At 41.6% G+C, this 12439-nt stretch overlaps 1 protein-coding gene across 7 annotated transcripts in view; it reads right to left on the bottom strand.

Moving 5' to 3' along the window:
• Positions 1 to 4865: 4865 nt before the first annotated feature.
• ZMYND12 (zinc finger MYND-type containing 12) overlaps positions 4866 to 12439 on the bottom strand; it is a 24870-nt gene continuing 17296 nt past the window's right edge. For all 7 annotated transcript variants that reach the window (XM_045373209.2, XM_065533799.1, XM_065533788.1 and 4 more), the window contains 4 exons: positions 10953 to 11075; positions 9795 to 9906; positions 7689 to 7834; positions 4866 to 5392 (listed from right to left, as the gene is read on the bottom strand). In XM_045373209.2, the coding sequence (XP_045229144.1) occupies positions 5270 to 5392; positions 7689 to 7834; positions 9795 to 9906; positions 10953 to 11075 (504 nt within the window). In that variant the 3' untranslated portion in view covers positions 4866 to 5269. The remainder of the gene's footprint in view (positions 5393 to 7688; positions 7835 to 9794; positions 9907 to 10952; positions 11076 to 12439) is intronic.

Raw genomic sequence — 12439 nt, 5'->3', positions numbered from 1 at the left:
TGAATTTTTGTTAAATAAAGATTCATAGATGATATGATATATTTGTAACAGTGCATATGTGCTTGCTAGTGGAAAATTTTAATCAGGCCTTTCAGAGATGATCCTTCAGCTCCACCCTTGTGAATTCTGCTGAGGACGCTTAGGAAAGATGTGATTACCAGGTGGGAAGATAAGAGACACTCTATAGGGAACCCACAGCATCACCAGAAATCCTGGCTCATTTCAACCTACTTATACTCTTTGGGGTCAAGTAAACACTTTTTTTTTTTTTGAGACGGGAGTCTCGCTCTGTCACCCAGGCTGGAGTGCAGTGGTGCAATCTTGGCTCACTGCAAGCTCCACCTCCCGGGTTCACACCATTCTCCTGCCTCAGCCTCCCAAGTAGCTGGGACTACAGGTGCCCACCATCATGCCCGGCTAATTTTTTTGTATTTTTAGTAGAGATGGGGTTTCACCATGTTAGCCAGGATGGCTTGATCTCCTGACCTCATGATCGACCCGCCTTGGCCTCCCAAAGTGCTGGGATTACAGGCGTGAGCCACTGCGTCCGGCCAAGTAAACCACATTTTGTAGAGCTGTTCAGAACTGAGATTATTTCCTGCATCAATAAATCATATATAAAAATGAAATACATTTTCATTGAAGAGTAAAAAAAAATTAGGGCAAAATAAGAACACTTTCAAATTAATAAAAGAAAGAAAATCTGAGAATTTGCCATCTTTAGGCCCTCACTATAGGAAGTACTAAAATATTTATCAGTAATGTGAGCCAAGATGGGAGATGTGAAAAGAAGTAATACGACGACTTTACAAAATAATTATGACATGAGTTTAAGATATATTTGAAATAAATAATAAGAAGGTATAAGTTGGGGGGAGGTAAATGTAGTTAAAAGATTCTAAAGACCTTCTATTGTCAGGGATGAGGGTTTCCTAAATAACTTTAAATTTTGTTAAGTAAGAAACAAATGCTTGGATTTCTGGGGCAATCACTAAAAGAATAGAAACACGGAATATAAACTACGAACTTGCAGAGTGGAAGAAATGGAAAGAGAAAAAATATGTAATCAATCCAAAAGAAAGAAAAGAAAAAAACAGAACACGCAGAACAAATAGAAGGCATAAAATCAGACCATAGATTTAAACTCCAATAACTTTTAAAAACCCACATCATTTAGTGTGTAAACAATGGACTAAATGATTCTTTAAGAATGACAGATATAAAAACATCTTAATCATATTATTTTTACAAGAGATGCATCACAAACATTAAGAGCTGGGCACAGTGGTGCCTGCTCCAATTCCACTACCCAGGGGGCTGGGGCAGAAGGATCTCTTGACCCCAGGAGTTCAAATCCAGCCTTCATAACATAGTGAGAACACCTCTAAGGATACAGATTGTTTGGAAGTAAAAGGTTGTCTGAAGAAATATCAAGAGTTTCAGTCAAGGTGTAGTCAGGAAAACAGAAACTTCCCTAGGCATTTTGAATAAAGAAATTTATTTAATATCGAGAATAAGAGGCATACACAATCTTTGAAGTAGCTGGGTGATCAAGATCGGGGGCAAAGGGCACAAGCTGCTTTCACAGGAAATCCGCATCCAGGAAAACAACAGTGGATGATTCGCAGGAAGGTAAATGGTTGTTCCTTATGCAGCTTCCAAATTTTGAGCAGTTGGTCCTCATTGACAGAATTTTATCCAGAATCATAAAAGGAGAGGAATACTGAGAACTATAGCTCTAAGCTTCCCCTTAGAAGCAGAATTAAATGATGAAGGGAACGGTAATGACACCTAGCTGGTAACAAGCAATCCAGCCCCAAAGGAAGTGAATGCAGCTATATTAATATGAGATCAAAATTAAGGCCCAAAACATTACTAGAGATAAAGAGACTCACACTTCATAATACAAAAAATTCCATTCACTAGGAAAATATAATATTTAAATGTGTACACACCTAATAACAAAGCCTCAAAAAATATAAAGCAAAAACAGGCCAGGGGCGGTGGCTCACGCTGTAATCCCAACCCTTTGGGAGGCTGAGGCAGGTGGATCACGAGGTCAGGAGTTCAAGACCAGCCTGGCCAAGATGGTCTCTGCTAAAAATACAAAAATTAGCCAGGCATGGTGGCACATGCCTGTAATCCCAGTTACTTGGGAGGCTGAGGCAGGAGAATAGCCTGAACCCAGGTGGCAGAGGTTGCAGTGAGCCAAGATCGTACCACTCCACTCCAGCCTGGGCGACAGAGTGAGCTTCCGTCTCAAAACAATATATATATATATATAATTATATATATGTATAATAGAATATATGTATATTATATATGCATATATAATATATGTATATACATAAAATATATATACACACATATATATAAAGCAGAAACTAACAGGACTACAAGGAGAAATAGATGAATCCACAATGTTAGTGGATAGATTTTATACCTTTCTTAGAAATGAACAAAAAGTCAGCAAAAATATGCAAGAATTGAAAATATGAGCAAACTTGACTTAAGGGGCACTGCTCCCAATAACTTCATTATTTTCTTTCTTTTTTTTTTTTTTGAGACGGAGTCTCGCTGTGTCTCCCAGGCTGGAGAGCAGTGGCGTGATCTCGGCTCACTGCAAGCTCCGCCTCCCGGGTTCACGCCATTCTCCCGCCTCAGCCTCCCAAGTAGCTGAGACTACAGGCGCCCGCCACCACGCCCGGCTAGTTTTTTGTATTTTTAGTAGAGACGGGGTTTCACCATGTTAGCCAGGATAGTCTCGATCTCCTGACCTCGTGATCCACCCGCCTCGGCCTCCCAAAGTGCTGGGATTACAGGCTTGAGCCACCGCGCCCGGCCAACTTCATTATTTTCTAGCACACACAGAACACTTAAATATTGACCACATTCTATAAAGAACATTTCTAAAAATCAAAATTATATACAGTATGTTATAGAACCTCAATAAAGCTAGAAATCAATAGCAAAGAAGTTGTTTTAGAACTCCTATTTTAGAAATTAAGAATCATATTTCTATGTGACTGATGAGTCATAAAAAATAAGAAATATTTAGAAAAATAAAATACTGCATTTTAAAAATATATGGGATCAGCTAAAGCACTATATAGAGTAAAATTTATAGCCTTAAATGCATGTGTTAGAAAAGAAGAAAAACTGAAAATTAAATTACTAAGCGTGAAAAAAAAAACAGAAAATTATGGCCTACAGCCAAGAAGTAAATCAGTCTATAGAAATAATAAATTGGCCAGGCGCAGTGGCTCACACCTGTAATCCCAGCACTTTGGGAGGCTGAGGCAGGCAGATCACGAGGTCAGGAGATTGAGATCATCCTGGCTAACATGGTGAAACCCCACCTCTACTAAAAAAATACAAAAAATTAGCTGGGCAAGGTGGCGGGCGCCTGTAGTCCCAGCTACTCGGGAGGCTGAGGCAGGAGAACGGCGTGAACCCGGGAGGCGGAGCTTGCAGTGAGTGGAGATTGCGCCCCTGCACTCCAGCCTAGGTGATACAGCGAGACTCCATCTCAAAAAAATAATAATAAATAAAAATTTTAAAAAAGAAACAATAAATTTAAACAATAACTTTATAAATTAATTCAATGCAGAAGGGTTAATGAACAGGAATTCAGGAGAATAGATAAGACAGGAGTGAGAAGGCAGAAAGAGGCCAAGGAATAAAGAATAGAGTGAAAGTCTAATAAAATTGACTTTTTAGAATGTTTTTAGAAGAGGTAAGTTCTAATATTTTCTTTTAAATTGTCTGCTGAAGAGTTGTTGATCCTCCTCCTTACCCCTCCAGTCTTCATTAAGAGTCTATTTGAAAGAGCTGACTCATATTTGGGGTTATGCGTTAAGAGCTAAGAAGAAGGGGCTCTGTCCTTAAAGAGAAGAATAAAGTGCTACACAATGTTGACTGGAGAATGAGAATTCATCTGAGGCTGAAAATTAGATCAAGAGATGGCTGAAAGACAAGTAAGCCCCTGGGACTTCATAGCCATCTTGGAGAAGCATAAGAATGCCCAGAAGTATGGAAGGGTGGGGGGGCGGGGTTCCAGCTGATTTTACCTGAAGGGACAGGGTGACCCATCTGACTTATTTTTATTATATGTGTCTGAGTGAATTAATTTACAGTGAGGAACATAAAACTCTCTGACAGGTTCTTGACCTGCATATCTTCTCCCTGGGTGCAGATCTACTCACGAAGCAAAATGCTGCTTGGCAAGTCTGGAAAGGAACTAAGGGAGAAAAAAAAGGATATGCTAAATTACCAGAGTCATCAAGATGGGATGAGCTGATACAGCTGTGGCCACATCTGGGCCATTTTACAATAGTAATGGATGAGGCTATGGGGAGATCAAGGTCACAAAGCAATGATGTGAGAGGGCTGGAATTTGAGCTCAGGCATATCTGAGTCCTACGCTCACCCTCTGTCCTCTCCATCACAGGGGATCTTTCAGAGTGCCTCTCCCCTAGACTGTATAGATGGCCCACGTCTGCTTCCAATTATTGTCTGAGATAAGAAAGATACCACCCTGGAATGACGTCTCAGTCAATCCATACTGAAGCTCCTTGACAGGCCCAGGGGCCTCCTCTGGCACAGAAAGACCTTATGTCTAACTTATGCCTGCGTTTTGCTATTTGCTTTCCATGTGTCTCATGTCCTTTGTGTTCGTCTATCCCACCTTCTTTTCTTTAAGTGGATATTTTCTAGCATACCATAGTAATCCCTTTGTTGATTTTTAACTATATTTAGAGTTATTTTCTTAGTGATTGCTCTAGGAATTATAATGGGTACTTTATCACAATCTACCTCAGATTAACACTAAATTAATTCCAGCATAGAATTAAGAATAGAGAAACTTTGCTCCAATATAGCTTTATTCCCTACCCCCTCCTTTACCCTTCCTTTAGCAAAAGTGTATGAGACATGCATCATTGGGAGACTTCTGGGAAAATGACAAACTATTTGTAGTTTAATTACAAATACCATATTAGTGATCTGACTACATATTATTCATACAAAGTCATGATAAATCAAGTACAAAGGTCATGACAAACACAGTTTTTACTGATTTCTGTGCCTAAAGCTTTATATTCCCACAATATGCTGTGTAAGAAAAAAATAACAGCTATGTGTGTAATCCCAGGGGAAGAGGGTGGAAACTTCAGCCATCTACAGTACCTCAAAGCAGTTGTGCAGGGCTGGAATATATTAGATGTTCCGTAGCTCCTGGAATAACCCTTGATGCAGAGCTCATGGGTCACTAAGTAATGCGACGGTCTTCAGTTGAAATGAGACTTAATAACTCTTGAATGGCGCTTTGCTCATGGACATCAAGCTGTTGTTCTTTGGCTAGACTGAGGGCCCTCATGCCATATTCCTGTGCCTGAAATAGAATTGTAGTGACAAAAGGAAGTCATCACAGGAAAGCATAACACTGGGAAGCCCCATCTGTGCTCAACTCCAGAAACATGAGAGAGAACTCATCACCTTTTCACACCACCCACTGCGCTCTTGTTGATAAACCTGTAAACACACTGGGCCCTTACAGCTAGCCACATGTGCACTGGGCGGGGAAGCAGGGCACCAGAAAAAAATCCCACCTGACTTGACAAACTAAGCACAAACTAAGTATACCTTCTTAACAAAGTGAGATCTTTGTAGGACTTTACTCAGGCCCTAGAGGCCATCACTGGAAGGCATAGAGGTGACAGGTGCCACAAGTAAATTACCACCCTGGGGTGGTCCTGGGGGCCATGTGGCCCAGAGTTTTGACTTGGTAAGAAGCTCTTCTTTCTTCCTCCCTTCTTCTCTTTCTTCCTTCCTTCCTTCCTTCCTTCCTATAAATAGTTATTGAATGGTTGCTATGTTCCAGGTCCTGTGAGTATAGGCAGAAATTCCTATTCTCATGGAACTTACAGTGAAGTAGAGGAGAAAGACAATAAAGAAGACAATTAAGTAAAACACGATAGTCTCTTAAATAGGGATAAATGCTAAGGAAAAAAATAAAGCATGAAAGGGGATAGGAAGCATTAGAGGTAGTAGTGGGGGATTGCAGTTTTAGACAGGGAGAGCAGGGAACGCTTCACTGAAAAGAAAACAGCTGAGTCAAGTGACGGCTTGAAGGAAGTGAGGTGCCAGTCTTGATGGATAGATAGATGTGTGCCTTTTGTCTAAGGCCTCTTGTAGATCTAACACACCCTGGGGTAATGACTTCCTTGAGTATACAGTGGAAAACTGGACATTGCACTGTAGAAAAGAGGTTTTGTCCAATGTAAATTTGAAAGTTCAGTGGAAATATTTTCCTATTTCTCACCCATTCCTACTCCTATCCCAGAGAGGGTTAGTGACTTTCCTCTGTGCTCCTACAGTGCTCTGGGCTTCACTCTCACACTCTATTATAACCTGTGAGCTCCTCCAGGCCTGGTATACTGCAGGTGCTTAGTAAAAGTTAGCTGAAGTAACAAAAGAAGACAGGGAGGAGGGAGGAAAGGAGTCTTAAATTTTCCCATGTCACCCACACAAAAAGGCCTCCCTCCAACCAGCCTCCTCTCTCTCCCCTGCCTACTGCTTTTTCTTCTTCTAATTTTTTTTTTTTTTTTTTTTTTTTTTTGAGACAGGATCCTGCTCTGTCATCCAGGCTGGAGTGCAGTGGCACAAGCACGGCTCACTGTAGCCTCAATCTCCTGGGCTCAAGTAATTCTCTCATCTCAGCCTCCCAGGTAGCTGGGACTACAGGTGCACACCTCTATGCCCGGCTGATTTTTTTTTTTTTTTAATTTTTAGTAGAGAGTGAGTCTCACTATGTTGCCCAGGCTGGTCTTGAACTCCTGGACATAAGCAATCATCCTGGATTGGCCTCCAGAAGTACTGGGATTACAGGCATGAGACACTGTGCCTGGCCTAGTTTTCTTTATAGCAGTTCCTACTATCTGAAATTATATTAGACATACATATGTTTATTTCCACTCCTCCAAAAAACACCAGTGCCATGGAGATAAGAAATGTATGGATCACCACTGTATCCCCAGTCCCAAGAATAGTGCTTTGCAAATGGTAGGTTTTCAATAAATGTTTGAATGAATGAGATAATCAAACAATAAATCAATAAACCTGAGATACGCCACTTACTGTCTTTAAGACATTGGGCAAAGAATTGACCCTCTCAGTGCCTCAGCTTCCTTGTTTGTAAAGTAGAGATAATAAAATACCTACCTTACCAATGTTGGTGTAAGCATTAAGTATGATAATTAAGTAAAGGGTTTAGGCCAACAACTAGTATGTAAAAGTACTCAAAAACAGTTACTTTTTGAATCATTTCATGGCAATGCATTTCTGTCTGAATCCCCGTAGCAACGGAGAACTCAGTAACCCAGTGGAGTTAGAGCTGCTACTTCATCCCTCCGAGCCTCCCCAGAGCCCTCCTGCCCCGCAGGCTTCCCAGCACTGCCCCAGACTCCCTTTGTCTATGCAAGCCTGGGAACCCTCGGGGGAAGAAGACAATCCAGCTTCCGTTATGCAGGCTGGACTCAACACAGGAGAAACGTGAGCATCTGAACGTCCTTGGAGTGAGGGCTTGCCCTGAGGGCAAAAGCTATTGGAATTGGGCAAAACACAAATGAGTTCAACTAGATGAATTTCTACCTTCATTTTAGATGTGTTGCTTTTTTAGGGAAACTTGCCTTTGAAGAATTCATCATCAGGTAGTAAAGCATGACCAGGATCTTCAGAACAAAGATAGTTTTTTGAGGGGCTTTGTCAGATGTAGATTCTCGAATGTTCAAGATTGAAGTCAGGATGCGAATGGCTTCTGCTTCTTGGGCTTCATCTGCGTTGGAAGCGGAAGAAAGAAAAAACAGGCTCTTGGCAACTGAGTCTGCCCTCATCAAAAACACTCAGCTGTTAAAGGGCCTGGTCTGCTGAAGCCTTCCCAGGGGCACTGGTGGAAATAGCACCAATTACAGCAAGTTTTTTACCTAGAGGACTCCCTCCACGTGCGTGGAAGCAGGAGTTTCAGTCCACTTTCCAGCTTTGCTTAGCATGTCATCATCAGAGTAGCCTAAAAATATGCTCACTCCCACAGGTCCCAAAGTTGCTAAGGTTTCTCTCTTTCGGAGTCCTGAACTCTAGATCTCTTGGGCTTCGCAAACACAGAGAATTTGTCACAGGCAGATTCCTTGGGTCCAATTTAGCTTCCACTCTACAGCTGAGAGGAAAGAACTGGGGGAAGGGACTTCTTGCAGCTGTAGCAGCTTAACTCTTCTCGTCTAGGCCAAAGATGCATAAGCAACAACCTTCATGCTTCCCTCTGAGAGTCTGTTAACTATTTTCCCCAGTAGTTTTTGGTCCTACTTTAGTCATCATTTACTGAGAAGTTACTACATGCACTTAAAAGCACTTATACAAGTACTAAGCTTAGAGAAAAAGATGAAAAGGATATACACCATCATGTTAAGGTTGGCTATCTTTGGATATCTATGATTTCCAAGTTTTCAGCTGTAACATGAACTATTTACATAATTCGAGAAAATTCAATACAGTTATTAATTTTTTAAACTTTAGCTCAAAACCTCACCTCCAAAGAGTCTTCCTTCTTCAACACCACCCAGCTGTCCTCACCTCTTCATTCTGGGACTCATCTTGTAATATAATTTGTACTCACAGGAATGTTCTTTTGTTACTGCCTATAGATTCTAACTGCACTGTATGTCTCTTTTGAGCAGAAACTGGATCTTCTGTGTCTTTTGTCTCTGACAGCATGATGCTGTATGGTACTATTCAACATTTAGCCCCTTGCTGCGCTGGGGAATACAGTCTAATCCAGTTGGGCCCTGCCACTGAGCAGCTCACTGTTCAGTAAAGCATGAAGCTAAGGCACCAGAAGAAATCAGCAATGCAACTTCTGTGTAGAGTCTACTTTGGCTCACGTGTCCTGGAGCAAGAGTCCCCAATCCCCAGGCCATGGACCAGTACTGTTTTGTGGCCTGTTAGGAATCGGGCTGCGCAGCAGGAGGTGAGCAGGGGTGGTGGGGGTGAGCAAAGCTTCATCTGTATTTACAGCCACTCCCCACTGCTTGCATTACCATCTGAGCTCCACCTCCTGTCAGTTCAGCGGCAGCATCAGATTCTCTCAGGAGCGCGAACCCTAGTGTGAACTGTGCATGCAAAGGATCTAGGTCGTGCACTCCGTATGATAATCTAATGCCTGATGATCTGTCACTGTCACCCATCACTCCCAGATGGGACCATCTAGTTGTAGGAAAACAAGCTCAGGGCTCCCACTGATTCTACATTATGATGCAAGGTATAATTATTTCATTATATATTACAATACATTAATAATAATAAAAACATAGTGCACAATAAATGTAATGCACTTGAATTCTCCTGAAACCATTCCTCCCCTACCCCCCAGTCCATGGAAAACTTGTCTTCCATGAAACAGGTCCCTGGTGCCAGAAAGATTGGGACTGCTGCCCTGGAGGGATAACATAAGAAATGGATGCTCTGCAGAAGTCACAGGGGGTTTTGATGGGGTCTTTTTTTCCTCTAAATCTGTCCCTTAGTAACCCCCGAATGGCTATGTGTGATGACAGGGATCTGAATTCTTCCCAACACTGGTAAAATCTCTTTGATCCCCGTGTCTCAGTTTTCTCCATCAGCAACATGGGGAAGGTGGCAATGGTGTGCTTCATGACAGGGACAGCTGCTTTCCCTCTTAGGGACGAGGTCTGTGTATTGGGTGAGATGAAGTCACTGCTCTGCCTTCAGGGAAAACTGCCACTTACCCAAGCCAGTGTCATTCTCAAATAGTTTGCCCAGTAAATCCACTTGTTGGGTGTGAGCCTGTGAGAGGACTTGATAGTGATTGTTCAAATATGCGTGCCAGATCTCAGAGACCTGTTGGGAAAAGAGAAGGTAATACAAAAAGCAGGCCAGATCTCAGCCTTCGGACCAGGCAGGTGAGGAGAATAGCGCATTTGGCCCGGCTTCTGGACAACCTGGAGGTTCTCTCTTGTACTGTACCTGGAGGCAGAGGGAGCCCTAGGAGCCCAAACAGGCCTGACCAAGGTAAGTGTGACAAGTGATGCAAACGGCCTGTGGCAGCTCATCTTGGGGTAGCCCTAGTGGGGTCTTATCTTTTGTGCAGCACATACAACACGAAACCTTCACATCCGCATAACATCCCAATGTAATATTCTTATTATTAAGAATATTCTTATTCTTATTCTTCCCATTTTACATGTAAATAAACTGAGGCTCAGAGAAGTTCAGATCACACATGACTTCTGGTAAGAACTGTTAAGTGGCATAGCCAGAATTTAATCCCTGGTCTATCTGATTCTAAAGCTTTTAAGCTACAGCAAAATGCCTCTTTTTCAGAAGCAGGTCTAAAACATGAATCAACAATCAGCAGAAAGTTTGTATTACACATTTATTACACAAATGATTGCCTGCTAAGCGAGGTGTTACTATGTGGATACAAATGACATTTTAATATATTCGAAACAGTATGAAATCTTTTCTATGTAAATACGGAAATTTCTCATGTTCTTGGATCCCTTGACAGGATCTTGTAGCAATAGATTTCCCTTGGAAACCTCTTCTTCTCTAATGCACACTTCAATATACCCACATTAGCTTGCTGCTATGGGTATGACACAGCATATAACAGTCTATTTGAAGGGTTTGGCTCTTACTGACCTATCCTTCATTATTCATTAATCACCCTATGGATGTTAAGGGTTAGTCTATTTTGGTAGTGCGGACACGGGAAGAAAGAAAATGGAGTATATCATGTATCAGGCTATATAATCTTGCAAGCCACTTCATCTCTTTGTGCCTCTCTTTCTCATGAATGGTATGTTTTTCGTGAATAGTCTAATACAAGTTGTAAGACACCAAGCCTAAGAGTGAAGGCTCAACTCCCACATTCCCCAGCTCACCTTGGTGTACAATGTGTCTGCCAGGTCCAACTTTTTAAGGTCATAGAATATATTAGCCAGGTGGAAGTAGCCTCCTGAAGTCCTAATGTCCTCTGTTCCAAATGCACAACTGGCAAAATAAATCTACAGCAGGAGGAAGAAGGAGAGTGCTTGAGTTCTTTTTGCAAATCATATATCTGATAAAGGACTTGTATCTAGAATACATATAAAAAACTGTTACAACATTCCAATTTAAAAATGGGCAAAAGATCTGAATTGACATTTCTCCAAAAAGATATTCAGATGAAAAATAAGCACATGAATAGATGCTAACATAGTTAGTAATTAGGTAGATGCAAAACAAAGCCATAATGAGATATCACTGCATCTAGGATGGCTAGAATCAAATGCAGAAAATAAAAAGTGTTGGGAAGGATATGGAGAAAATGAAACCCTCACACATTGCCAGTGGGAATGTAAAAGGGTGCAGCCTCTGTGGAAACAGTTTGGTAGTTCCTAAAAAAATTAAACATAGAGTTACTACATGACCCAGCAATTCCTCTTCTAAGTACCTACCCAAGGGAAATGGAAACGAATGTCCACACAGACTTGTACATAAATGTTTATATCAGCATTATTTAAAATACACAAAACATAGAAACAACCAAAACATCCATCAACTGATGAATGGAAAGACAAACTGTGGTATATTTAGGAATGGAATGCTAATCAGCAATAAGAGGAATGAACTATTGATACATGCAATGACATGGATGAATCTCAAAATAATCATGCTAGGTGAGAGAGGTCAGAGGCAAAGGACCACTCATGATTCTGTCTGTTCGAACTGTCCTGAGAAGGCAAATCTGTAGAACCAGGAAGTGGTTGCCTGGGGCTGGAGCACGAATGGGAAATGACTGCAAATGGATACATGGGATCTCTTTGGGGTAATGGAAATGTTCTGAAACTTGATTGCACTGATGGTTGCACTACTCTGTAAATTTGCTAAAAATAATTTAATTGTACACATAAAATGGGTGAATTTTATGGTATATATCAATAAAGGGGTGTGTGTGTATGTGTGTGTGTGTGTGTGTGTGTGTGTGTGTGTTTAAAAAGCTAGGCTACGGAATCTGAGGTTGTGCTAATTCTTTTTTTTTTTTTTTTTTTTTTTTTTTTTTTTTTTTTTTAAGACAGAGTCTCCCTCTGTTGCCCAGGTTGGAGTGCAGTGGTGTGATCTTGGCTCAACGCAACCTCGTCTCCCAGGTTCAAGCGATTCTTCTGCCTCAGCCTCCCGAGCAGCTGGGACTACAGGCACATACCACCTCAGCCTCCCGAGCAGCAGGGACTACAGGTACACACCACCACACCTGGCTAATTTTTGTTGTTTTTTTTTTTTTGGAGACTGAGTGCAATCCCGGCTCACTGCAACTTTAGCCTCCCAGGTTCAAGCAATTCTCCTGCCTCAGCCTCCCGAGTAGCTGGAATTACAGGCACATGCCTCCACA

Source organism: Macaca fascicularis, chromosome 1 (genome assembly GCF_037993035.2).
Source record: "Macaca fascicularis isolate 582-1 chromosome 1, T2T-MFA8v1.1".
Classification (NCBI taxonomy): Eukaryota; Metazoa; Chordata; class Mammalia; order Primates; family Cercopithecidae; genus Macaca; species Macaca fascicularis.
Note: the sequence above shows the minus strand (reverse complement) of the source record. Positions and strands in the feature narration are given on the sequence as shown.